We start from the raw sequence: 24,466 nt of genomic DNA, 5'->3' as shown, positions 1-24,466 counted from the left end.
GGAAGTGACCTTCTCCCCGAGCTGGAGCGCGGGGGCGCCCGTGGATTGGCGATCCGTAGGGCACTAGGACCCGGCGCGGCGGAGGGACAGCCCCTGAGCTGCGTGCGCTCCCTCCCTCCCACCTCCTGCTCCGGCTCCAGCTCCCGCTCCATTGTCTGGGAACGGCAGCCGCGGGCGTGCGGCCGGGCGGGCGGCGGCCAGCACCCAGCCGGCCGGGTCGGGCCGGCGCCGAGCGGGCGCGGGAGATGCCGGGCGGCCCTCGACCACCTGAGCCGCCCGCCTAGTCTCCGCCTTCCGTGGGAAGGATGTGCGCCCGGATGGAGGGGCGCGCGGCCGCGGTTCCCCGGGCACCCTGCGGCCCCTGGCTCTGCCTCCTGGTGGCCCTCGCCCTGGACGTCGTGAGAGGTCAGCGGGAGGGGTGGGGCGGGCGAAAGGCGGCTGGGCCCTGGCGAGGCCGAGCGCGAGCGGTACCCTGGCGCCGGGAACCTGCGGGCGCTCGGACTAAACCCCGGCGGGCTCGCCCGCAGCGTGCCTTGAAGGCTGGCTCGAGCTCACCCGGGATCCTGCCCCAACGTTTCCTTCTCCTTGCGCAACCCGGCAACTCCTCCCAGACCCGGGATCAGCCGGGTCCCGGGCTCTTACCGCCACCCCCCGCACCCCTACGGGGTCCCGCACCTTCCACGAGCCTCCCCTCCCGGCAGGGCATCCAACCCAGCTGCCCCTGACCCGGGCGCACCAGCTCCCTTACCTGCCCTCCGCAGAGCTGCACCCGCGTGGCTCTGCCTTTCGCCACCACCAACCCACCCCCGGGGGCGGGAAGCAACCTCTTTGCCTGGGACCTGCGAGATACGCAGCCGCGCTCCTGCCCCAAGGAGTTCTCTGACCTTGGAGTCCAGCGATTGTCCCAGCCGCGCCTGCCTAAGCCCTGTGGGGATCCCCATCATAGGAGGAAGGGGCAGCGACTCCCTTGTTCCCTGGGGGCAGACTGCCCTTGGCGGGAGCTGTGGCTGCCGGGTGGATGATGCCACAGAAGAGTGGGAGATAGTGAGACATCCTCGACCCCACTCACCCCCAGATGTTAACTCAGATGTGAAATGACCGAGAGAGTTGAGATCTGGATGCTGGGAGCCCGTGGGAGTCAGGCCTCCCAGCATCTTGTAATTATCCAGGCAATGGAGTGGGAGGAGGAAGGGGGGCCGGGGGCTGCCCCCTGGGAGCCTAGTCACTCACCTGTTGTTACACTTCTCGGCGCGGGGGGTGGGGGTTGGGGGGGGCGCATGTCTCAGGCACAGGCTCATTGATGGGGAGGATCTTGAAGGAGGTTGAAACCATCAAGTCCCCCAGCCCAGCAATGGAGCTGAGAGGGAGCTGGCTGGGGGGCTGCTTTCAGCCACCTGCTCCCCTCCCCAGGGGACCCTGCGGGAGCCCTAATAACCCCTTTCATGGAGAGAGGAGGAAAGCCTTGTCACATCCATTATGGGCAGCAGTGACCCCTCCTCTGTCCTGCTCTCCACACTTTACAAAGCCCTCTCCTGTCTACAACGTCAGTATGTGCCGGTTCTACAGGTGAGGAAAGGGAGGCTCCAAGGTGTGAAGTGACTGACCCAACCTTCCTCGAGGCAGAGTTAGGATGTAAATGCAGGTCTCCAGGCTCCCAGGATGTCCTCTCCTGGGAGAGCTGCCCAGTTTGTGATCCAGGATGAAGAAGACAAGGTCCCTGCTGATAGATGGGAAGAGGACATTCAGAGAAGGCCACTATGGAGGCCTAGAACGGAGGTTGCTGGGTGAGAGGCCAAACAGTCAAGGAGGGCTTCCTTAAGGAGGCAACTTTCACTGTGAATGGCCCTGAAGGAGACCCACAGTCTAGGGAGCTAGCACTGTCTCAGGCAGCATAGGGCGGAGAGGGGTGGAGGCAGGAGGCCGGGCGGTCTGGTGGCTGAGGCCTGGACGCTGACTCCCAGCCCTATTATGCGCCAGCCATGGGGCCCTGGCCAAGGACCTTAACCTCTCAGCCTCATTTTCTGCACCCGTAAAATGGGATTAATCGTCATAGAACCTAGTCCTCAGAGTTGTACCCCACACTGAAAGAGTTAATACAAGTATGTAAAGTGTTTTAAATGGTAGCTTGCATATAGTTAGCGTTCTAAAGTTGTTCATTATTAGTTGGGTACAGACCAAGTGTGGTCTTAGTGGTCCTTTGTCCTGGTTACTGAATACAAGACTCTCTCCCAGGCTCATGGTTCCCACCCATACCACCTCCTGCCCGCTCTTGCATTCTGTACCCAGTTGGGATAGGGAGGAGGGGAGCAAGTTGGGGAAACTGATGAGAGGTTTCCATGGTGATGATGACGGAGGGGCAGTGGATGCCCAACCAAGTCTGGCCAAGGATCGAAGAGCAGAGAGAGGGTCTGTACTTTTACGAAGCTCACCTGGTCACCATCTTTTACCTCACAAGCTGCGTCTGGAGAGAACTGTACTCTACAAAGGCCTTGGTCTCAGAGACAGTTGGATATGGGGGAGGAAAGGGGGAGGAGGAGGCATTGTGGAGGTTCTGCTGGAGGGAGGGAGGTAGAGGAAGGAATGGTTCAGGACTGGCATCCAGTCCTGGATTCAGATTCAAATCCTAGCTGTTGCACACGCTACCTGTGTGATCCTCTTTGGGCCTCCGTTTCCTCATCTGTGCAATGGTGAGATTCCCCACCGTATCCCGGGGTGGGACATTTATAACCCTTTTCTTCCTCCACTGCCCACTGCCACTCTGCCCCCACCAGCTCTGGACCTGTCCCCACCTCTATCCCTTCTCCCTCTTCAGTGGCCTGTGAGCAGGAGTCTCTGGACCCCGTCTACCTGCCGGCAGCCCTGGAGCTCCTGGATGCCCCCGAGCACTTCCGTGTGCAGCAGGTGGGCCGCTACCCACCTGCCAACTCCTCTCTGGGCTCCCGATCTGAGACCTTTCTGCTCCTGCAGCCCTGGCCCAGGGCCCAGCCACTTCTCCGGGCCTCCTACCCGCCCTTTGCCACTCAGCAGGTAAGGAGGGGCACCAGGGATTCCCAGGCGGACAGGGCTCAGCCCAGGCCTGCTGGGTGTGGCTCAGGGGCCTGCCCCAGCCTCAGCTGTGCTCACCATTTCCCAGAGAGGGAAACTGAGGCCCGTAAAAGCTCTCTCCTGCCGGGCTAGAATCAGAAGCCTCGCATCCCATCCTCCCCCTACCCCATGCTCTCTGAGCACCCCCATTCTCTCTGCAGGTGGTCCCTCCTGGGGTCACTGAGCCCCACCACAGGCCGGTCCCGTGGGACGTGCGGGCAGTGTCAGTGGAGGCGGCTGTGACTCCAGCAGAACCCCACGCCCGAGTCCTCTTCCACCTCAAAGGGCAGGATTGGCCGCCGGGACCTGGCAGCCTGCCCTGTGCCCGGCTCCACGCCACGCACCCTGCAGGCACCGCTCACCGAGCCTGCCGCTTCCAGGTGAGTGGGCGGGCCCCACCCAGGCTGGCCCTGCTACTGCGCCAGCCAGACGGTGGTCCCGCAGTAGGAAAGAGAGGGCTCACCGCTCGAGGGGAGTCTGGGGGTCACGGACCACCTGGCTCCATTCCGTCTCTGCTAGCTCTCATGGGACCCTGTGAAGGGTTATTTAGGGCCACTTAGGGAGTTCACTCCATTGTATATGATTTTGGGCAAGTAACTTAATCTGAGGCTCAGTTTCCTCATCTCTAAAATGGGGTAATAACAATTCCTACCTCATATGGAGGTGGAATAAAGAATAAATGAGATGAATGCAGTGCCTGACATAGAGCAGTCCTTCAGCAAGGGTTTACATTATTGTCAGTATTACTTTTATAACCGCAACTGCCACTATTCTGGAGTCTAGCACAGGAATCCACTGGAGAGAGGTCTTTTGTGGACTTTGGGATTCTGAGAAACCTGAGCGGTAGTCAGGGTGGTCCTGGGGCGTGGTTAGGGGGAGGCCTTAGGATGGGCTCCCTTTGGAATGAGAAGGTAGCAGAGTGGCCCGTAAGCACATTCTGAGACCTCACCCCAGCCCTGTCCCTAGTTGTCTGTGTCACCTGGGATTTGTCTCTGATCCATTCTGGCCCTGCTTGTCTGGGACCCTTAGAGCTCTGGGTTTCCTGCCATGCCGACCAGGGCCATTGTGTATTTGCAGCCATCCTTGGGTGCCTGCGTGGTGGAGCTGGAGTTCCCCTCGCACTGGTTCTCCCAGGGCTCTGCCACGCGGGCCGAGCTCGCCTACACACTGGAACCCGCCGCCAGGGGTCCTGGGGGCTGTGGCCTTGGTGGGGAGGAGGACCCTGGGGAACAGGCCGTCCCAGTGGGCAGCGTGGAGCTGCGCCCGGCGGACCCCCCACAACACCAGGAGGTGCCCTTGGATGAGGCAGTGACTCTGCGGGTGCCCGATGTGCCCGTGCGGCCCGGCCAGCTCTTCAGTGCCACCCTCCTGCTTCGCCGCAACTTCACAGCCAGTGTCCTGACGCTGCGGTGAGCACCGGGCCCCGAGGGGTGGGTTGCAGACAGGAACCTCTGCAGGAAGACCGGGCAGGTACCTGTCCCTCTGGGGGTCCTTACGGACCCAGGCCAAGTGCTGTGATTGCCCTGGCAGCAGGCAAGGCCCAGCAGTGGGCACAGCCCTGAATTTGAAGCCACAAGCAGGAAGCTCCCCTCTCCTGGCACCTTCCCAAAGCTCCTTCGTTTAGTGGGGCTGACTTGCCGCTTCACAGGGCAGCTGTGAGGCTCCAGGGCGGGAAAGCGGGAGAGGGCCGGACACGGGCAAGTGCAGCGCCTGAGGGTAGTTCATGCTCTAACGTCTCAGGAGGAGTGTTTGCTCCAGTCTCGTTCATTTCCATGCTCTCCCGCTTGCTGCCCTCACCGTGGGTCCCTCGCCTTTGGACAGAGTCCATGCCTCTCCACAAGAAGGACCTCCTCTTTGTGTCCCTTTCTGCAGGAAGTTCTCCCCAAAGCAGCCTCCCAACCTGGTCCCAGTGACAAGGACTTGCAAAGTGTGACTTGCCTCTCCCATGTTTGGGGGTGTGTGTGTGTCCCTTCCCTGTGTGTCTCTCAGGTGTCGGTCCCATCTCCCTGTCTCTCACGCTCTCCTATGCTCACTCATGCACCCATTTGATCTTTCCTGGACCTTAAAATACGCCAGCCCCATATCTCCACTCTGGAGAGAGGAGCAAGAACCAGTCCCCTCCTGGCCGCCCTAAGGGGCCCCCAGTGGTAGGGAAGGGAGCTGGGCGGGCACGAACTGGATTATATGCTCTCCTGAAGGTACAAAGTGCTGTGGGGGCTTGGGTTAGGGAGTGGAGGAAGGGGAAATTCACCCTGCCATGGGAAAGTCTTCCTCAAGGACATGGTATTTGAGTTGCTGGAGGCTTGATGAATAAGCAGATGAAGAAAGGAAGGGCAGGCTGGGCAGAAGGCACAGCCTGAGCAAAGGCCGAGAGGCATGAATGGTGCTGTGTATGTGGGGAAGACCTTTGGGTGTAGCTACAGCAAAGAATGATGGAGAGATGTCACAGCTGAAGACAAAACTGGGCCAGACCTTGGAAGGCCTCGAATATCAGGCTTTGACTTGACCTTGCGGCCAAGAGGGGAGTCAGTCATAAGGAGTCTTGGAGTGGGGAGAGCTGTGTCACGTGACCTGCACTGAGAGTGCGTCCTTCTGGGCCAGAGGATGTCGAGGAGGATACTCAGACCTGAACCAGGGGAGGCCAGATGGGAGGCTGGTGTCTTCAGCCCATGCCTCTCCCTCGGACCCTGCCCACCGCTTAGCGCCTGCCTTGACAAACTGGATCTGTGTCCTCCCCCCAGGATCAAGGTGAAGAAGGGGCTGCATGTGACGTCTGCCCGCCCAGCCCAGCCCACCCTCTGGACTGCCAAGCTCGACCGCTTCAAGGGCTCCAAGCACCACACCACCCTCATCACCTGCCACCGTGCTGGGCCCGCAGGGCCAGATTCCAGGTGGGTAAATCTCGCCCCTGGAGGTGGGGGCAGGGGAGTGGTTGGCAGGCAGATTTGGGGGGCCCCAGCGAGGAGAGCCGCCACACTGCGTCCGTATTCCCATTGAGCAGGCACAGGAACAGACTCCTTCAAGGAAGTAGTACCAAGCAGATAATAGCATTCATTCATTCAGCAGCTATTTATCCATCCCCAGTCACATGCCAGGTACAGTGAGTGTCTGTGAGTCCTGTTCCAGGTGATGCCAACCTGTCCTGGCCACCCAATTACAGCCCTCACGGCCACTACCTTTCCTCCCACCATCTGGTGATGGGTCCCTTTTGGAGAGCCATCAATATTCCCAAAAGCCCAGCTGCAGTTCTTAACATTTTCAAACTCTTCTTATGCGTGCCCTGAGCCTGGGTCGAGGCCGTGGGCTTTGAAACTTGTTTGAATCCTGGTTCTGACACTTTTTGGATGAATAACCTTGGACAAACCAGCTAACCTCCCTGCTCACCCCACCCCACTGAAGCCTCGGTCTCCTTGCTTGGAAAAATGGGGATAATAATGCATCCCTAAGGGTTTGTGAAAATAAAATAGGATACCACGTAGCCAACATCCAGGCCAGTTCCTGGCATATAACAGGTGCTAGGTCAAAGGAAGCGGTGAGATTTATTATTCAGGGGGTCGTGTGCCTGTCCTGGGGCTTGGAAGTGAAGTTTTCTCCTTGATAAGAGATTGAGTCAGGTGCTCTCTGCCACCCTGATGGCTGTGGAAGGCAGAGATCCGAGTGGAGGGGGCCCAGGAAGGCAGGAGAGCCAGCAAACATTCATGGGGTGGGGAGTTAAGTAGCTACCTGTGTCCTGTAAGGGACAGAGATGGATAAGAGCTTGGGCTCTGGAGCCAGGAAGCTTGGGTTTAATCCCAGCCTGGCCACTTTTCACTGTGTGACCTTGGGTATGTTATATAACCTCTGTACCCCAGTTTCCCCAGCTAAAAAATGGGATAATCATAGACCGGACCTCGTGAATACAGGAGTGCTGGCTGCTAGCAAGCACTCAGTGTCTCTCTCTTCTGGCCAGCAGCCCCCTGGAACTGTCCGAGTTCCTCTGGGTGGACTTTTTGGTGGACAATGGCACTAGTGGGGCTGTGGCAGTCACGCGCCCTGTCACATGGCAGCTGGAGTACCCAGGCCAGGCCCCCGAAGCAGAGAAGGACAAAATGGTGTGGGAGATCCTGGTATCAGAGCGGGACATAAGAGCGCTCGTCCCACTGGCCAAGGTAAGGGGCGGCCCCTCTGCGCAGCCAGGTGGGGAGCTGAGTGAGGTGAAGAGCTGGGGGCTGAGCTCCTTCTGCATGTCCAGGCTGAGGAGCTGGTGAATACGGCACCACTGACCGGAGTGCCACGGCGGGTCCCTGTGCGCCTTGTCACCGTGGACAGCGGGGGGGCCCTGGTGGAGGTGACCGAGCATGTGGGCTGCGAGTCGGCCAATGCACAAGTCCTGCAGGTGAGTGGCACTTGCCAGTCCCTCGTGAGTATGCATTTGTGCACAGCGATGCACAGGCAGCTCTCCTCCTTCCCCATCCACGTCCCCAGGAGGACAGCTGCTTCTCGACACCAGAAATCTCATGGGAGGGCCCGCAGCTTTAATTTCCTTTGTTCCCACCGCCTCTCTCCAGAGTCAGGTGGGAGCTGTGTGACCCCAACTGCCTCCAGCTTAGGCGCTTTCACGTCCATTGTTGCATTGGCAAGTGAACTGCCGTGGGAGAATTAAGAGCGTGCACTCGGGATTGGAAAGTTTCTGTTGGAAACTCTTTGTGATCAGCTAGCTGTGTGATTGTGGACAGGCCTCTGAGCCTCTCTGAGCCTCAGGTTCCTAAGCTTTCAAATGGGAATATACTTTAGGGATGCTGTAAGCACTGAAAGCACCCTAGGACAGTACCCAGCAGAGAGCAGGAGCTGAAACAACAGCAGCTACTGTTGTTATACTAATAATTACATAATGATAACAAATAATGATAATTATTTTTGTTGCATCCTCATCATGACCCATGAGGTAAAAAAATGGGAGAGGGGGGCGGCCGGGCAACGTTCCCCATTTTGAAGTTCTAAGAGGGGAAGTTTGGAGCCTGTATTTCCTGAATCCCAGCTGCCTGAGTAGAGAACAGTGTCTTTGGCTACTTTTGGTGGCACTTTGCTCCCATGTAACTTGTTCCTATCTGAGAGCTCAGGTGAGCAGGTCTGCCTTGCCCCTCTACCTCTGCTTGCCTACCTGTAGCTGGTTGCCAGGTGGCTCCAACACGAAAGTCAGAGGCCAGCACTAAGGGGGCAAATTTGGGGGTTCAAACCCTTCTCTGTCAGGAGAAAGATTCTGTTGTATGCAAATAGCCAGTTTCCTCAACTGAGCCCATGAACTTGGAATGGCTGCTTCCTCCAGAGAGAATGGGTCTTGAAATGCATGGTGAAATCTTAATCTGAGGACATGCATTATAGTAAAACACAGAACTAAATCTCAGCTGTACCCCTTCTTACGGCATGGGGTCAGCACTGCCCGCTCTGGTTCACAGCTGCATTCCGTGGCTGAGTCCACCCCCTACCCTCTGCCCCCCACAGGTGTCCGAGGCCTGTGATGCTGTGTTCGTGTCTGGCAAGGAGAGCCGGGGTGCTCGAGGCGTGCGGGTTGACTTCTGGTGGCGCCAGCTGCGGGCCTCGCTGCGGCTGACCGTGTGGGCCCCGCTGCTGCCCCTGCGCATCGAGCTGACCGACACCACCCTGGAGCAGGTCCGGGGCTGGAGGGTTCCCGGCCCCGCTGAAGGGTGAGTGGAGGCCTGAAGCAGCTGGCCGACCTTGGCAAAGTTGCTCTGGGACTGAGAGGGGGCCTGACGCAGCCATGGGCTCAAGCTGGGCTCTGAAAGAGTGCCCGGTTGATGTGGTTCCTTCCACCCATCCCGGCCGCCCCGGCTCCTTCCCCACCGCAGTTCTGTGGTATCATCTGATTCATCTTGTTTGTGGACTCTCTGCCCCCTCCACAGCTCTCCCCTAGAATGTTAACCCTTGAAGGAAGGCGATTCTGCTCACTGCTGTATCCTCAGAGCCTAAGATGGCACCTAGCTCAGTAGATATTAAGGGGGTCCCACCAGAGCCCAAGGGTGCGGTGGCCTTAGGAACCCCTGTCTCTCGAAGGAGAGGGGGCTCTCCTCCTGCCACCAGCAAGTTCCAGTTAGGAGCAGGAGAAAGAAGAGAACAGCTTGATGGATAGCTACAGGCACCAATTAGGAACGGAGTAGCCTGGCCCAGCAGGTGCAACTGTGGGCAGAGTTTAAAGAATGGCGCTCACTGTGGGCAGGAGGAGGGTGGGGTCTCCAGCAGAAGGGTCCTCCCAGCCGGGGGCAGAGCCCACGCTGACCAGGTCCCTCACCCTTTCTTTGTAGGCCGCAGGAGCCCCAGGCGGCGGCTGCGGGGGAGGAGGCAGAGCCACGAGCTCGGGGCTGCCGCCTGCAGTACCAGCGTGCTGGCGTGCGGTTCCTCGTTCCCTTCGCGGCCCACCCGCTGGACGGCAGCCGCCACCTCACTCACCTGCTGGGCCCCGACTGGCTGCTGGACGTGTCCCACCTCGTGGCCCCGCACGCCCACGTGCAGGACCCCCGTGTAGCCTCCCTGGAGGACGGCCACATCTTGGTGGGCCGGGAGCCCGGGGTCACCTCCATCGAGGTGAGCAGAGCCTCTGAGAAAGGTGCAGGTGGCCCCTGGAATATTCATGGGCAGGTGTCAAGGGTGCCGGAGGGGCTCAGGGTGTACCTGGGGAGGTATGAGCCCAGTGGGATGGGGGATTGGGTGAGAATAGGGTGGCCCATGTAATGGGGAAAGGCCTTTAGATATGAAGGGCTGGGGTTGGGTATGTGGGAGCCAGGTCTTGAGAGAGAAGGGAACTGTTCCCCACGTGTAGGGCTGGGGTCCAGGTATGTATGTCGGCTGTGGGGCTGGAGTGCAAAGGGTAGGGAAGAGCAGCCTGTGCAGATGCTGGGAGCGGCAACCTGATCCCTTTGTGGGGCTGCCGGGGTCTCAGAGGGGAAAGGCTGTCTGTGCATGAGGACTCCCACCGCCAGCTCCTTCTCACCCTCAGGTGCGCTCCCCACTGTCTGACTCCATCCTCGGGGAGCAGGCGGTGGCCGTGACGGACGACAAGGTCTCAGTGCTGGAGCTTCGGGTGCAGCCAGTGATGGGCATATCCCTGGTCCTGAGCCGGGGCACTGCCCACCCCGGGGAGGTCACGGCCACATGCTGGGCACAGTCAGCCCTTCCCGCCCCAAAGCAGGTGACAGCTGGGGACCAGGGGGATGAGGTCAATGTCTCCAGATGGGGGACGATGACAGGGGGGTGGGAGGTGCTTTGACCCCTCACCTTAGGGTTTTCAGAATAAGGACTGACTGCCCTGTAAGGTAGTGAGCTCCCTGCGGCTGGAGGTGACCGAGCAGTGGCTGTCTGGAGTGTGTCAGTGGGAGGTTGATTAATGACTGACGACCCTCCTGATGACTCAGACCCCGGGGCTGAGTGGCCAACAGGTGATTGACGCATGTCCCCTCTCTCCCTGTGTTTGTCCATCTGCTTGTGTCTCTTTTCTCTCTGGTCTCTCCCCCTCCGTGTGGCCTGTCTCTGTGGGAGTGGTCTCTGTGTGCATGCGTGCGTGCCCTCGCGTCTCTGCCCGTGTCCGTGTGCCCCACAGGAGGTGGCCCTCTCCCTGTGGCTGTCCTTCTCTGACCACACCCTGGCCCCCGCGGAGCTCTACGACCGCCGGGACCTGGGGCTCTCCGTCTCGGCCGAGGAGCCCAGCGCCGTCCTGCCAGCGGAGGAGCGGGGTGCCCAGCTCAGGGTGGTGGTGAGTGGGGCCGGCGCCGAGGGGCTGCCCCTGCATGTGTCCCTGCACCCGCCTGAGCCATGCCGCCGGGGCCGCCACCGTGTGCCCCTGGCCTCCGGCACCAGCTGGCTTGGGCTGCCTCCTGCTCCCACTCCGGCCCCCGCCCTCCCCTCCAGCCCTGCCCGGGACTCACCAGCCACGGAGGCCAGTCCGGGAGGTGAAGGGCAGGCGGCAGGCAGTGTGGGCGACAGGGGGGGTGTGCGGGGCAAGTTCGAGCCGGCAGAACAAGAGGCTGGGAAGGAGGAGGAGGCCGAGGCTGGGGAGGAGGAGGGAGAAGAGGAGGAGATGGTCCCGGCCCCGCAGCGGGTCACTGACCTACAGCTAGGCATGTATGCCCTGCTGGGCATCTTCTGTCTGGCCATCCTCATCTTCCTGGTCAATGGTGTGGTCTTCGTGCTGCGCTACCAGCGCAAGGAGCCCCCCGACAGCGCGACTGACCCTGCCTCTCCGCAGCCCCACAACTGGGTCTGGCTGGGCACTGACCAGGAGGAACTGAGCCGCCAGCTGGACCGGCAGTCCCCGGGCCCACTCAAGGGGGAGAGGGGCTGCCCCTGTGAGAGCGGGGGCGGGGAAACCCCAGCCCCGGCCCCGGCCCAGGCACCTGCTGGGGGCACCACCTGCTCCTCCAGCACCCTGGCCCGGAAGGAAGCTGGGGGGCGGCGGAAGCGCGTAGAGTTTGTGACGTTCGCACCAGCACCCCCAGACCAGCTGCCTGAGGAGCCCGTGGGGGCCCCCGCCGTGCAGTCCATCCTGGTGGCAGGTGAGGAGGACATCCGCTGGGTGTGTGAGGACATGGGGCTGAAGGACCCTGAGGAGCTGCGCAGCTACATGGAGAGGATCCGGGGCAGCTCCTGACCCCGCCCCAGCCTGCCTGGCCCAGGCTTGTCGGACTGGGCAGCCTCCTGCTCATCCTCTGGTGCTTATTGACCGAAGTCCCCTGCCTGGTCCCTCACAAGGACTCCCACCCAGGCCCCCTCTGCTCTGCTCCTTGTCATGGACCATGGTCATGAGGAAAGGCTCATGCCCCTTATTTATGGGAACCATTTCATCCTATTGTTGGGTACAAAATAAATGGAGAAGGAAACCCCAGCTGGGACTGCTGTTGTCTTTCTTCCCATGGAAAGAAGCAAGGGGGTGAAGTCCAGGGGGCATGTCAGCCCCTATCCCTGCTGGCACAGCTTTGGGAGGCTGGGCCATGAGCTGCCCTCTCATAGCGACCGGCGATCCACATGAACAGGAGGGCCGTGGCAGCCTGGATGCCGGCCAGCAGGAAGAAGTACCGGTCCATCTGGCAGTTGTTGATGTTCCCTGGGGAAAAGGGAGGATGGCATTTGGGTCAGGCAGGGCTCCCCGGGGCTGGCAGCTGAAGCAGTGTGGCCGGTGGGTGGGATCTGAAGACTGGGCAGACAGCCTCTGAATGCCCTGGGTCTAGCTGCTATTTCTGGGGCTTAAAACACAAAGGCCACAGGAAAAGGTGACCCCTCAGCCAGGATGGCGGGGTTCCAGATGCAGGAAGGCACCGTGGCGGCCCACTGAGGTCCATGCTTCCTTATTGACAGTTGAGGAAACCCAAGGAGGGGAGGCCGTGCTGTGGGCGGATGGCCAGCTTGGGCGAGAACCCCGTTCTCTGCGTCCAGCTGGCTACTTCATTCCGCTGCGGGTCAAAGCACTTAGCAGGGGCCACCTCCTTTCCCAGCCTCCGTCCATCTGTGTCCCACGCCCAGGGAGGCCCCCACTCACCGTAGTCTTTGGGGCAGTATAACCAGCCCCCTGGCAGTGACAGTAGAGCCTCCAGGCTGGAGCCCAACAGCGAGCCCACTCCCGACAGGAAGAAGAAGATGCCCATGATGGCGCCCTGCATGGAGCGCGGGGCCTCCGAGTAGGCGAACTCCAGGCCTGCAGAGAGCGAAGCGGGATGACCGAAGGCGCCCAGGCCCCTGCCCACTGGGCCCCACCCGCAGCCCACCTCCACCCTGGCCCTCCCTGACCTGTCACCTGTGTTCCCTCACCTGCCCCATGGACCTCCACCTGGACAACCCCCCTGTTGTCCCAAGAGCCTTGTCTCCCCTCCTCCCCCACCTCCTTGCCACCTTCATCTGCCCCCTCTCCCTTCTGCCCGCCCTCAATATCAACACCGAATCATTTTCATTCAACCTCAGAAATGTCTTCTCAGTGTCAACCCTCTGTTATTCCCTCTGTCCTGAGCCAAACCCTGGCCCCGGGCCTTTCCTGCCTGGCCTCTGCACATGCCTCTTAAACGCCTGTCTCTCATCCTCCTCTTCATAGGGCCAGGTGTCTAAAAATAGAGAATGGGGTCCTTTCTCTGCCCAAATCCCCCTGGGGGGGGTGGCTGTTGCCCTCGGGAGAAATCTCAACATCCAGGCTCAACCCACAAGGGCTGCCCTGCACCCCCAGCCTTCCCCAGGCTCCCTGCAAGGCTCAGCTCTTTGCTTGTGCTGTTCCATCTACCTGTGAGATCCCGGCTGCCAGCCCCTGAGTTCGGTCCTCTCTCCCCCTGCCCCAGGGCTCCCCCAACTCTCTATAGTCACTCGCGTGGCACTCCACTGGGTTTACTGTTCAGGAGACTTGTTATCGACTCTCCCCCCGCCCCCCATCAGTGAGTCCCACCCGGCCTTCCCCTGTGCGCGCTGCTGAGTAAGCCTTGCTCTTGGCTCATGGAAGAGCCCAGCCCAGCCCAGCCCAGCCCTGCAGCTCTCGTCTCACCGCCCAGCCCAGGGAGGCAGACAGGTAAATGCCTCATTACAACACAGGGACCTGTGTGCTGTGTCAGAGATAAGAGATGACAAGGAGGTACACGGAGGACCCACTCTGCCCCGTGGAGGTGGGGCGCCTGGGAAAGGACCTTGTGAAGGAGATGGCACTTAGGCTCAGAAGTGAAGGGAAACAGGAGTTCACTTTCAATCTGAGGCAGAGGGAAGAGCAACTGCAAAGACAGCGCGTGGGGACGTGGCCGCGGGGGGATATGTGGAAAGTCAGTGAGGGAAGTGCCTTATTCTCCTCCCAATCCCCAGTGCCCATCGCAGTGCCTGACACAAACCACGTGCTACTAAACTCCCACCGGGTATGTGCAGCCCCACTGGGAAAATCCCGCCTCCTCCATGCAGATGAGCTCTAAGGCTGTGTCCGTGAGACCTCTGAGTTCGAGGCACCCCCAAGCAGAGCCCATCACTGATGCAAGAGCAGGGGATGGGTCCAGCGTACCTGGGATGCTGGCAAAAATCTCACTGATCCCGATGAGCAGGTACTGGGGGATCTGCCACCAGATGGACAGTGGTGCTGCATAGTACATGTCCTCCCCGATCTGCTGGGATACCGTCTGGTTGTGATGGATGTATTCTAAACGCTTCATCTCCAGGAATCCTGGGGCGGGGAGAGAGGGGACTACAGCCAGGTCCACCCCAAGCAGCTTAGCCCACGGCAGAGCTTGGCATGTGGAGGGCATTCACTAAGTAGCCAAGGACCAGCTGGGCAGCAGGGAAGGAAAAGAATACTGGGCTAGGGTGTGTGCGTGTGTGTGTGTGCGTGTGTGTGCGTGTGTGTGTGTGTGTGTGTGTGTGTGTCAAGATTTGGGTTATAACTCTTCCCTTTTTGCCTTGCCTGCTCGGAAGCTCAGAGCAAAGTTTTGCACTCGGTAACAGGAACAGCTCTCATTAATTGAGAGCCTCTTGTGCGCTAGGCTTTAATATACATTCTTGCAAATGAAGAAAGAGAAATTTAGGTTAAGCAAGCAGCCCAGAGCCACACAGCTGGTAAGTAATTGGGGCTGGACTTGAGCCCCAGTGGGTCTGGTTTCAACGCTGGCCCACGTTCCATGCTATCACATGACTCCTCTACCGTAGCATCAAGTATTACAGTAGGGTTTCTAACCTGGCTTTCAAGTTTATTTTATCTCCTTCTCCTTCGCTGCTTAGGAGACAGCTGTGTTCTAGTGGGATAAAAACAGGATGTGGAGTTCAGTGACTAGGGTTCCAACCGTGGCCCTGCCACTGACTAGCCGTGTAACCTCAGGCAAATCACTTAACCTCGCTGAGACCCAGATGGAATAACAATCCCACTACTACTGCGAGGATGAAATAGGACAAACTGCACTAAAGCACACAGCTTTAATGCACTTAAGCACACAGCTTAAAAAGAACCTCGTTTGGTTTTCATCCTGGCTTGTAATAAATACAATCCTGTTTATTAATTCCTCTGGCTCTGACTTGTGATCCAGGCACGGTGCTGGACGCTTCACAGATTTCATCTTGCTTCATCTGCACAACACTCCTGCTAGACTGCACTCCACGTGGACACAGCCTGGGCCCTGCACCAGGTCTCAATGAACCACTATCTCTGTTTTAAAGATGAGGCTCACAGACTCCAAGAACCTTCAGGATCATTAAGTGACTAAGTGAAAGGGAGTGAGGTTTGAGCAACAGCATGAAAGGCTGCTTCAACTGAGCACCTTTTTTTATAAGTGGCTTCAAATTCTTTCAACATGGACGAAGGAAGAGAATAAATACTTTTCAAAAGAAAAGTTCCCGTGCGCTACTAAGAGGCTGTGTGTCTCTGGAAAATTCACTCGACACATTGGTTTAATGCCATGTGCATTACTGTTAGCAGTGAATAAAAAAAAGAAAAACACCCCTGCCTGCAGGGAGCTTACATCCCACTGGGAAAAATATGTTCTCCTCTCTTGGTCCGAGTTTCCCCATCTGTCAGATGTGGGGGCACTGGACTCAATGAGGAAAGCCTCCTCCAGCTCACACCTTCTGGGGAGGCAAGACTGGCACCCGCGAGGGAGGGCTTCCTTGGCCCAGGCCCCCGGCTTCCGCAGCAGCCACAGTGGACCTGGTCCCGGCCCAGCCCCCAGGCAAGGCCAGCCTCCGTCCCACTGCCCTCCACTCAGGCCCACACACCTGCCACAATGACGGAGGCAAAACCAAAGAACATCCCCAGGGCCATCTTCTGCAGAGCCGAGGGAAGCAGTTTGCACCTCAGCAGCAAAGGGTCGAGCAAATGGTCCTTCACCGGCACCAGGATCAGCACCACCACGACGTTGGCCAGGAGGAGCCAGGCCGCGGGGATCTGAGCAAGAGGGAGCCGAGAGAGGCAGGTTACAGGGTGAAGGGCGCCCTGTGCTGGCACCAGGAGGCACGCTCCTCAGCTGTGCAGCTGGGGGTTGAGATGGGATCACAAGTAGCAAACAGGTTCCTCTGACTTCTACCCATTGGCAGTGGCTGCCTGCAACATTCGCAGGCTCAGCATAAAGAACGTCATGATTGATTAGTGATGCAGGCCATGGGCCACAAAGGGAGGTAGAGTGGCCGACATGCCATTCATCTTCCAGCTCTGAAGACCTTTGATTTTATGAGTCTCTGAAATGCCACGAGACTGGTGTGGACAATCCTGGCGAAAGGCAGAGGTCTCAGAGAAGGACAGGGCAAGGCAGAGTTGAGGAGGGTGCACCTGGCCTGAAGGCCTGGAGCAAACTGTGCGGTGAGGCCTGCCCAGAGCAGCAGTGGGCAGGAGGGAAGCTAGCCTGCATTCTTTGGAGCAGCTGAGCACCTCGGCAGGGTGGCACGAGTCCGCCCACCCTCCAGGTGCCTTTCCTATGCCCCGAGGACACCCTGCCACAGGGCGAGAGGAGTGTAGAGGCAGCTTCATTTCTGCCTCTTCTCGGAGGAAGCCCCTGGCCTGGCCTCAACTGGGGGCTGAACATACCAGTTATCACTCACCTTATAGCCACCGTTCTGGGCTCCCAGGGCCACGGAGCTGTTGCCAGGATAGTCTGGGAAAACGTTCGGGATGTGGAGATGAAGCCCTTGTAGAACATACGTGGATTGCATCTGCCAAGAGAGATGGAGGGGAAGTTGCAACAGCGCTGACCACCTCACCTCCGGCCCCGGCACACTCCAGCGGCCAGGCAGGCATTCCTCCACAGTAGCACAGGGCAGCCGGGCAGCTGTCCCCTCCCCAGCCTCAGGGGGAAAGTGACTGCCCCACCCTCCTTGTTCCTCGGAAGCAGACTCGGCTGGGGCGCTTCCTTCATTTTGCTCCCGGCCCGTGAGCTGTGCGGGGAACCTTATTCCTGAGCCAGGCACAGCTGGTCGGGCTCATACTGTGTCTCCAGGGCCTGGCACAGAGCAGGCGTGAATAAATGCTTGTTGACATGGGGAAAATAATGACATGGCTGTCCCCACGGGGAGTGCTCATCTGACACTGAGGCCAAGCTGAGCCCCACAGGTTGCCACAGCCAGGAAACGTGTAGGCACTGACCCACTGAAATGCTCCGGACCTGATGATAGGTACAGGCATCGCCCCTCTAGTCGCTGCAATGGAGGGGCATCTGAGAGAGTTCCCGGCAGGCTCTGGGGCGGGGGTGGGGGGCACTTGGGTTGCTCCAGGCAGCAGCCATGTATCAACTGGTGTGGAAGGATGTCAATATTCTTTTTTTTTTTATTGTATTTTTCCCATTACAATTTATCTCCCCTCTCCCATATCCTCTTCCACTTCCACTCACCAGGATGTTAATATTCTGACATGTAGGAATCAGCCATGGACACACACACAAACACACACACACACGCCTGTCCCGTCATGGACACCTCCTACCTCTGTGCTACCCCGAAGTAGCAGGCGGGCCCTGCATGACTCCCATCTCCTGCAGCTCAAGATAAGGTTCCTATGGAGGGAGTGTGGGAGGCCATGACCTTATAGTCCGGGGTTTAGGGGCCACGGTTAGGCTGTTGCCCGGTCCACACACACACACACACACACACACACACACACACTCACACGCTCACGCTCACATGCAGACACCTGCTCACCTTCCCCTTGGGGAGGGCTGGGAAGCTGTGGTTCTCAAAGCCGGCTGAGTGTCAGCCTCATCTGAGCGGCTGATCACAGCAGAAACTTCCTGCAGCAATTCTCTTTCAGTAGCCTGGGGTAGGACTCAGGGATCTTTAGTTTTTTAAAAGCTCCACAGGTGCTTCCGAGGCACAGCCAGTGGGGAACCCCTGTTACATGGTCCTCAGGCCACTGAGCTTGCCCCTAACTCGCTGTGGGGTCTCGGTCCACCGACAGACCCTCTCGGGGCCTCCGTTGCCAAGTTTGGAAAATCTGAATGCTGCAAAGCTGTTAGAGCCTTTGTCCAAGCCTCTCATTTCACACACGAGGGAGCTGAGGCCCAGAGAGATGGGCTTCGAGTCACTGGGCCTCCACCCCGCATCCAGAGCTCCTCGTGTTCCACCACCCAAGGGTGTTTAACTACGGGGTGGCCTTGGGTCCAGCCCACGCCAGCTGTGCCCTTTGTGAACCCCTCCCCTTTCCCGCATGCCCTGGGCTTCTACGGTGAGAGATGAAACCGGTGAGGGGCTAGGGAGCCAGTCACCCCGGAGCGAAAGGGCAGGGGTGCTCACCTGGAAGTACACCATCCAGTAGGGCACCAGGGTCACCATGACGGGCAAGATCTTCGCCAGCACCCAGAAGTTGGCGATGTCCTCCTGGGGGGAGGGGCCAGTCCAGGGAGACTGCTGGTCAGGCAGCAGCTGGGCATCTTCAGGGTCTCTGTGGGGCAGCAGATAAAATGGCAGCCACCGTCACCGCCACCGTGGCCCCTGTTCCCACCTGCACCATCCTCTCTGGATTTGATCCTGCTGTCCTGATAGTCGCCACGGCCTCCTCTCCGACACCAGCCCCACCCGCCGTCCACCCTTACTTAGCACGACCTTCGCTGCTCTCACCGTCAGCGCCAGTGCCAGCGTCCTCTCCATCACGGCCATTAAGAAAACGATCGCTGTCATACCGCTATTTTTTTCAGTGCTGGCACTGCCATTGTCAATACGATCACCTCCTTCGTAGCAAAGGTGGCTGATCAAGACCCATTCTGCCCGACAGCTGCGGCCCCTTGGGTCCTGAAGGAAGTTCAGACCGGGGGTGGTGGCGAGCAGTCTTGGGGGACTTTTTGTCTCACAGCAATCAGTTTGCCATGGGAACCAAGGAAGTCCCAGCCCATGCCTGACTCAGAGAGAGAGGCTGCCACAGATTTGATGCGCCAAAACTGCCCCCCTTGCTGTCTCCCAAGTCCGTCCTCCTCAACTTGACAGCCCTCTCCCTACACGACAAAGAGGTGGAGAGTAAAGGGAACGTTGCCAGGAGACAGGAGAGACCAACCACTCTGCAACCTTTACCACTACCCTTTGTTGTGAGGGGTTTCTGCCCAAGAGTCTTGCCTCATTGAGATTCTTAAAAAAGGGGTAATACCACTGTGGTCATTTCCAAGGACCGCTACCGTTGGCTTCTCCCTTCCCAGTGCGCGGTGCCACTCTGCCAGTGCGTGGAGTTTATTTCCCTTGCCCTGGGATCTGGGCCAGCCTTGTGTCTGCGCTGGCCCTTCCCGACGCGCCCTCTTGGAATGTTCACTCCCTTCTCCTGCAACCCAAGCACTTTGCTGTGAGAAGCTCCAGCCACAGCGTGAGGCCACATGAAAAGGAACCAAGGTGCTCGTTGGCAGCCAACATCAACTGCCAGCCACATAAGTGAGCCACCTTGAATGCTGCAGCCCTTTCAAGTCCCCAGAAGACTGCAGCTCCCGGTGACATGACAAGAAGCAGAAGAACAGCCTGGCTGACCCCAGCCACCCACAGTATTGTGAGAGGTAATGGAAGGTGGTTGTTTAAGCCACTAAGTTCCGGGGTGGTTGGTTAGGCAGCAATGGACCATTAAAACAAACCCTACAGCCCTGCTAGAAGGTAGGGAAAGCAGGCTGCGCACCTCTTCCATCTAGACTCCACTGACAGGAGCTGTAACTGCCCCCAAGGTCTGGAGACAAGTTTGTTTAACAAAAGGAGTCAATTAACTTAGGGGGGAAAGAGGCAGAAGGGAGCCATTGTCCAAGTGCCAAGTGCAACACCATTCAGACCTTCCTCCCTTGTTTGCCAGCTAATGGGGGAGGAGCCAGTTTGGCTGATTGATTAGACTTTCTTCTACTTACTTTCAGGGAAGTATAGCATTATTCCCATTGCATCCCAATGGTACCAGTCCCGGCATCTCCATCATCGCCACCTCTACTACCATTGTTATCAACATTGACAGGGTTTATTGATCTTCACGGTAGCTACTAACACCATCAGCCCTGCCTTTATCCCCACCACCGCTGTCAAGACCATAAATAGTTTCTATAGTTAACCCATTGCCGATCCCAGCACCTTGACCTTCGCTGCCATCCTCAGTCACAGCGGGCAGCTCCGGCCCCCCTGAGATCACGTCATCCTACATGGCTACCAGCGTGCCTGCCGACTGGGCCATGACTTCCCAGGAGAAGCAGGCGCTTGTCCAGGTTCGGTGGCCGCCTTCACCCCGAGCACTCTCCTTACCTGGCAGAGCGTCGGCACCACAGCTGAGGGCAGCAGTTTTGGAAAGCAAGTTTAAGCATGGAGGACACTTGGCTCCCCGTGGGGGGCTTGGTGATGAAGACAGGGGTCGCGAAGAGGAAGACGAAGAAGGCCAGGCCCACACAGCCCACGGGGATGCTGTAGCCCACCAGGAAGCTGATGTTCTGTTGGATGAAAGCCACCAGCAGCAGCGACAGCACAGCACCCACATTGATGCTCCAGTAAAACCAGTTGAAGAAGCGGCGGTTGGCGTGGTGACCAAGGTCCATCACCTGCCAGGCAGGGGTGAGAGTGAGGGCCAAGGAGGGCTGGGGCACCCTGCCATGGCATATTCTCTGTACCCGCACCCCCTCTCCCACAGAGATACTTCTTGGGTCAGCAGGTGGGCATTCCAGCACTTTCCTAATCCATGATCAATAAATAGATGCTCAATAAATATTTGTTGAATGAATGAATAAACCCTTTTCTTGGGAATCACTTGTTAATGATCAGGACATTGTGGCACAGCTGTTTCTTTGGGCCCAAGACATGTGTTCCTTTTTTATTGTCACCAAGTAGTGCACAGAACAGATGTACCTGATGCCACGTTGTTCATTTCTGGTTAATTTATCCCTTTATCTCTGAGTGAGCAACCTACAATATGCATCACCTTTATAATCATAAAGAGGCCAATAGAGATCTCAGGTCTGTTCCACATGATTAAATGTGATGTATGCTTATTAATGAAAGAACAGTTAGAGACCTAGATGAGAATTTTCTCCACAGTTTGGAGATGCAAACAGTTTTCTATTGTGGCTCATCCCTTCACCCTGCCTTGCCTCCCTCTAACACATGCCCAGCCAAACAAGGTTGGCGTAATCAGGGAGAGCAGAGGTGGTCCTGGACACAGCCCCAGGGCGGGAGGAAAACAAAATTCAGGCCCCCCAGCAAGGGCAGAATGGCTGCAAATCTTTATGCAAGATTTGAATCGATCTGCAACAGTCAGGCCTCAGGCCCCTTTCCGGTCTGCTGGCTCGGGGCAGCTGTACTGGCTGCCCCCGCCCGCCCAGACCCTGGTTCTAGATTCTAACTTGGAAGGTCTGGGGCAGGGTCTAGGCATCTGCATTCCTAAAAAAAAAAAAAAAAAAAGGCAGTGAGACCTGGAGGTCACTTCTCTAGATAAATGATTCTGTGCACTATTACATCCCTTGCCCTTTCAATGACCCTCTCATCACAGACACCATCACTCTCCTTCCATCCAGAGATATGCATTTCCAACAGCTAAGCTTTTGTCAAGCTTTACTTTCAGTAGTTGCATCGGGGAAAAAGGTAAGTATTTTCTTCCTTTTCCAAATGTAGAACAATAATCCATAAAGATGGATTTAAAACTGTACTCCCTTGGAGGTTCTGGGGGGTCTTCTTGGCGATGGAGAGGGACAGGTATGTCCCTGCATTGAGAATCCGTGCTGTAGACTTTCAGGCAGAAAATTGAGTGAGTCCCATTAGAAGCAGCCACTTCCATTTCTTAATTGGATGTAAATGGATATGACAATTGCAGCTCTAAGGGGAAGATCAGGCAGCCGATTCAGGATATAAATGAGCGCTTCGTCGAGAATGATGGATGGCCCTTTCGGAAACCAGCAGTGTGTTAAACATGCGGATCCTGGGCATAGCTGTCTGCCAGATGGGTTCCAGCCCTCCCGCCCCCCACCTAACTGCCCCCCTGAATTCACAGCAGCCCTTCACTGCTCTGCTGTGCCCATTCTTGTGACTGCCATCCACTGTAGCCAGGGCCATTTTAAAGAACACAAATCCAATGATGTCCATCCTGCCTCAGATCACATCAGGTTTCCCAAACTGTCCTAGGCGTCAGCACCAGACCCCTGAAGCAGCCTTCCCGTGCGGCCTCGTGCTGCCCAAAGTCCACGGCCAGTAAGTGGGAGGATGCACAGGAGCTGTTGTCCATCTTGCTGCCCCTGAAGGTCCTGCCCAGGAGCCTGGAGTCCTGGAGACCAGTTCTGCCACCAGGAGGGAGGAGGGAGAGACCGGGGGCCCTCTGGGGGTCAGTGAGGTCAAGAGCACAGGCTGAGGCCAGCTGGGGGCAGAGTGGGATGTCAATGAGAGAGGAGAGGGAAGGGAAGACGAGAGATTCCTGCTGGCAGAGAGCGGGCCGCCAGGTCCGAAGGAAGGCCCACAGTGCCTCAGAAACGGCAGGGCTGCTCTGGGGTGCCGAGTCCCCCACCATGAGACGAATCCACGCAGGCTCATGAGTGACTCCTTGGCCAGGGCACCGGAAGCTGTGTCAGGAGCCGGACTGTGGATGCCAGCTGGATGCAATGGTTCCTTTTTTTTTTTTTTTTTTAAGCCCCTTTTATGATTGTAAAACATGCAACTAAAGAGCATTTGTAAAACGGGGACAATGAAGAAAAAAGTACAATTAGATCAAGGACGTGATGATACATTCTACTGCTACAATTTTCTTTGTAGCCCTGAGTCTTTTCACCTGGCTGAGATCACATCCTGTACACAGTTCTGCATCTGTTTTTGCTCATTAACACCACACATGGTTGTTTTAATCACATTACAGATTATTTTAAATTATTGTCTCATGTCCCACTGAGTAACGCTATTAAACTATAGCCATGTGATTAGGCACTTATTCACTTAGCAAATAATTATTGAATGTCTCCTATGTGCCATGCTCTGTCCAAAGGGTCCAGAGAAAGGCTCAGAGGTTAAGGTATTTGCCCAAGTGCCCCTGGCCAGGCCGGCAGGCCCCTATCACACGTAAAGGCAGCCCTCATGGCGAGGCCTGAGTTCCAGCTGCCCTCACCTGGCCTGTGACTTGCTCTCTGTGTGATCTTGGGCAGGGTAATTAACGTCCTGAAACCTTACCGTCCTCATTTGTAGAACGGACATAACCGTACTACCTACCTCCTGGGTAGTTAAGAGGATTAAATGAGTTAAAACACTGAAATGGCCCAGAGTGAAAGAGGGACCACTCTGGTTTAAAGCTTATTGTTGTCATGGAACCGTAGTTCGAGTGAGCGTCAGTTCCCTTGCTCTTTCAAATAAGGAAACCAGGCCCGGAGAGGGAAGTGGTTCGCTCGAGGTCACGCTGGGAGCCAGAGCCTCCTGACTGCTGGGTCTCGGCCTCTGTCCCTGGCTTTCCGTCCGCACTCCCCGAGCCTCCCGAGGGGGCGGCCCACCCGCCACTCACCTGGTCGGCCCCGAAGGAGGTGAGATTGCTCCTGACGGAGCTGGCGGCCAGGGCGAGCAGCAGCAGGCCGACGTAGAGGGTGGGCGCGCAGTAGGGGGGGCGCCAGGGGCGCGGGCAGCTGGGCGACGGGCAGATGGGTGACAGCGGCGACTCGGGCAGCTCGCCGCAGAAGGAGCGGCGGCCATCGGGGACGGCGGTGGCGGGCAGCAGGCTGGAGGCCACCAGGTAGAGCAGCAGGCTGAGGGCGATGGCTCGGAAGCGGCCCAGGTACACGTCGGCCAGCCAGCCGCCCACGGGCGCCAGCAGGTAGGAGGCGCCCAGGAAGACGAGCGCGGCGCGCGACGCCTGCTCGCCGGCCCACTGGAAGTTCGCGCTGTTGAGGTAGAGCACGAGGTTGCCCGCGACGCCGAAGAAGGCTGCGCGCTCCAGCGCCTGCACCAGCAGCACGGCGGCCGCCGCCGCCCGCCGCCACCGCCGGGGGCCCCGCGGCCTGCGCGCCAGCAGCGGCCGGCGCTCCCCCGGCCCGCGGGGCTCCCCCGGGGCTCGCGGCCCGGGCATCCCACCCTCACGCGAGCCTCCGCCCCTTCCCCGCGGCCCCACTCCTTTCCTGCCTCCCAACTGGCCGCCTTCCTTTCTCACCCCTCGTATCTCACTCTGCGCGCGCTCCCCCCGCTTTACCCCCTGCGCTTCCCCGTCCCCTCTCCCTGCCTTTCTCCCCCCACGGGTTCTTCTGCTGCCGCGGCCCAGGTTCTCCCTGCCCTCCCTCCTTCCCAGCTCTCTCCTCTCCCCTCCCCGCACCCCCAACTCTTCCTCCTTCTCCACTGGGACTCCTTCTCCCCGTCCCCTGGTCCTCAGCAACCCTCCTTCCTCCCTTCACTTCTCTGCCCCTCCCCTTCCTTTGCAGTTGGTCTCCCCGCTTGGTCGCCCTTTCTTAACTCCAGTCCCCTCCCCTCTGACACTTGTCTGCGCCCCGAGGAGGGGCCCTCCCACCGGGGCTCTCTCAGC

At 58.3% G+C, this 24,466-nt stretch overlaps 2 protein-coding genes across 3 annotated transcripts; one reads left to right on the top strand and one right to left on the bottom strand.

The window, feature by feature from the left end:
* Window positions 1-206: 206 nt before the first annotated feature.
* Window positions 207-11,914, top strand: TMEM132A (transmembrane protein 132A). 2 transcript variants are annotated; one of them, XM_054563643.1, is made up of 11 exons: window positions 207-405; window positions 2,813-3,027; window positions 3,246-3,464; window positions 4,162-4,493; window positions 5,826-5,975; window positions 7,034-7,232; window positions 7,316-7,459; window positions 8,566-8,768; window positions 9,384-9,663; window positions 10,076-10,267; window positions 10,676-11,914. In XM_054563643.1, the coding sequence occupies exons 1-11, from the start codon at window positions 306-308 to the stop codon at window positions 11,720-11,722; spliced, it is 3,081 nt and encodes a 1,026-aa protein (XP_054419618.1). In that variant the 5' UTR covers window positions 207-305; the 3' UTR covers window positions 11,723-11,914. The 2 variants fall into 2 exon arrangements, with proteins under 2 accessions (XP_054419618.1, XP_054419619.1); XM_054563644.1 differs by having other exon boundaries at window positions 7,037-7,232; window positions 10,676-11,913.
* SLC15A3 (solute carrier family 15 member 3) lies at window positions 11,895-24,019 on the bottom strand. Its single transcript, XM_054563645.1, has 8 exons — window positions 23,462-24,019; window positions 20,245-20,534; window positions 18,289-18,436; window positions 16,606-16,716; window positions 15,787-15,955; window positions 14,090-14,248; window positions 12,608-12,763; window positions 11,895-12,175 (listed from the first exon to the last, which is right to left on the bottom strand). Exons 1-8 carry the CDS (start codon window positions 24,017-24,019, stop codon window positions 12,021-12,023), a joined length of 1,746 nt encoding a protein of 581 aa, XP_054419620.1. The 3' UTR covers window positions 11,895-12,020.
* Window positions 24,020-24,466: the final 447 nt, after the last annotated feature.

This window comes from Pteronotus mesoamericanus, unplaced genomic scaffold (assembly GCF_021234165.1).
Source record: "Pteronotus mesoamericanus isolate MK-2021 breed Mesoamerican mustached bat unplaced genomic scaffold, CSHL_Meso_final scaffold_83, whole genome shotgun sequence".
In the NCBI taxonomy this organism is placed as follows: domain Eukaryota; kingdom Metazoa; phylum Chordata; class Mammalia; order Chiroptera; family Mormoopidae; genus Pteronotus; species Pteronotus mesoamericanus.
This window is presented reverse-complemented; position numbering and strand designations above follow the sequence as displayed.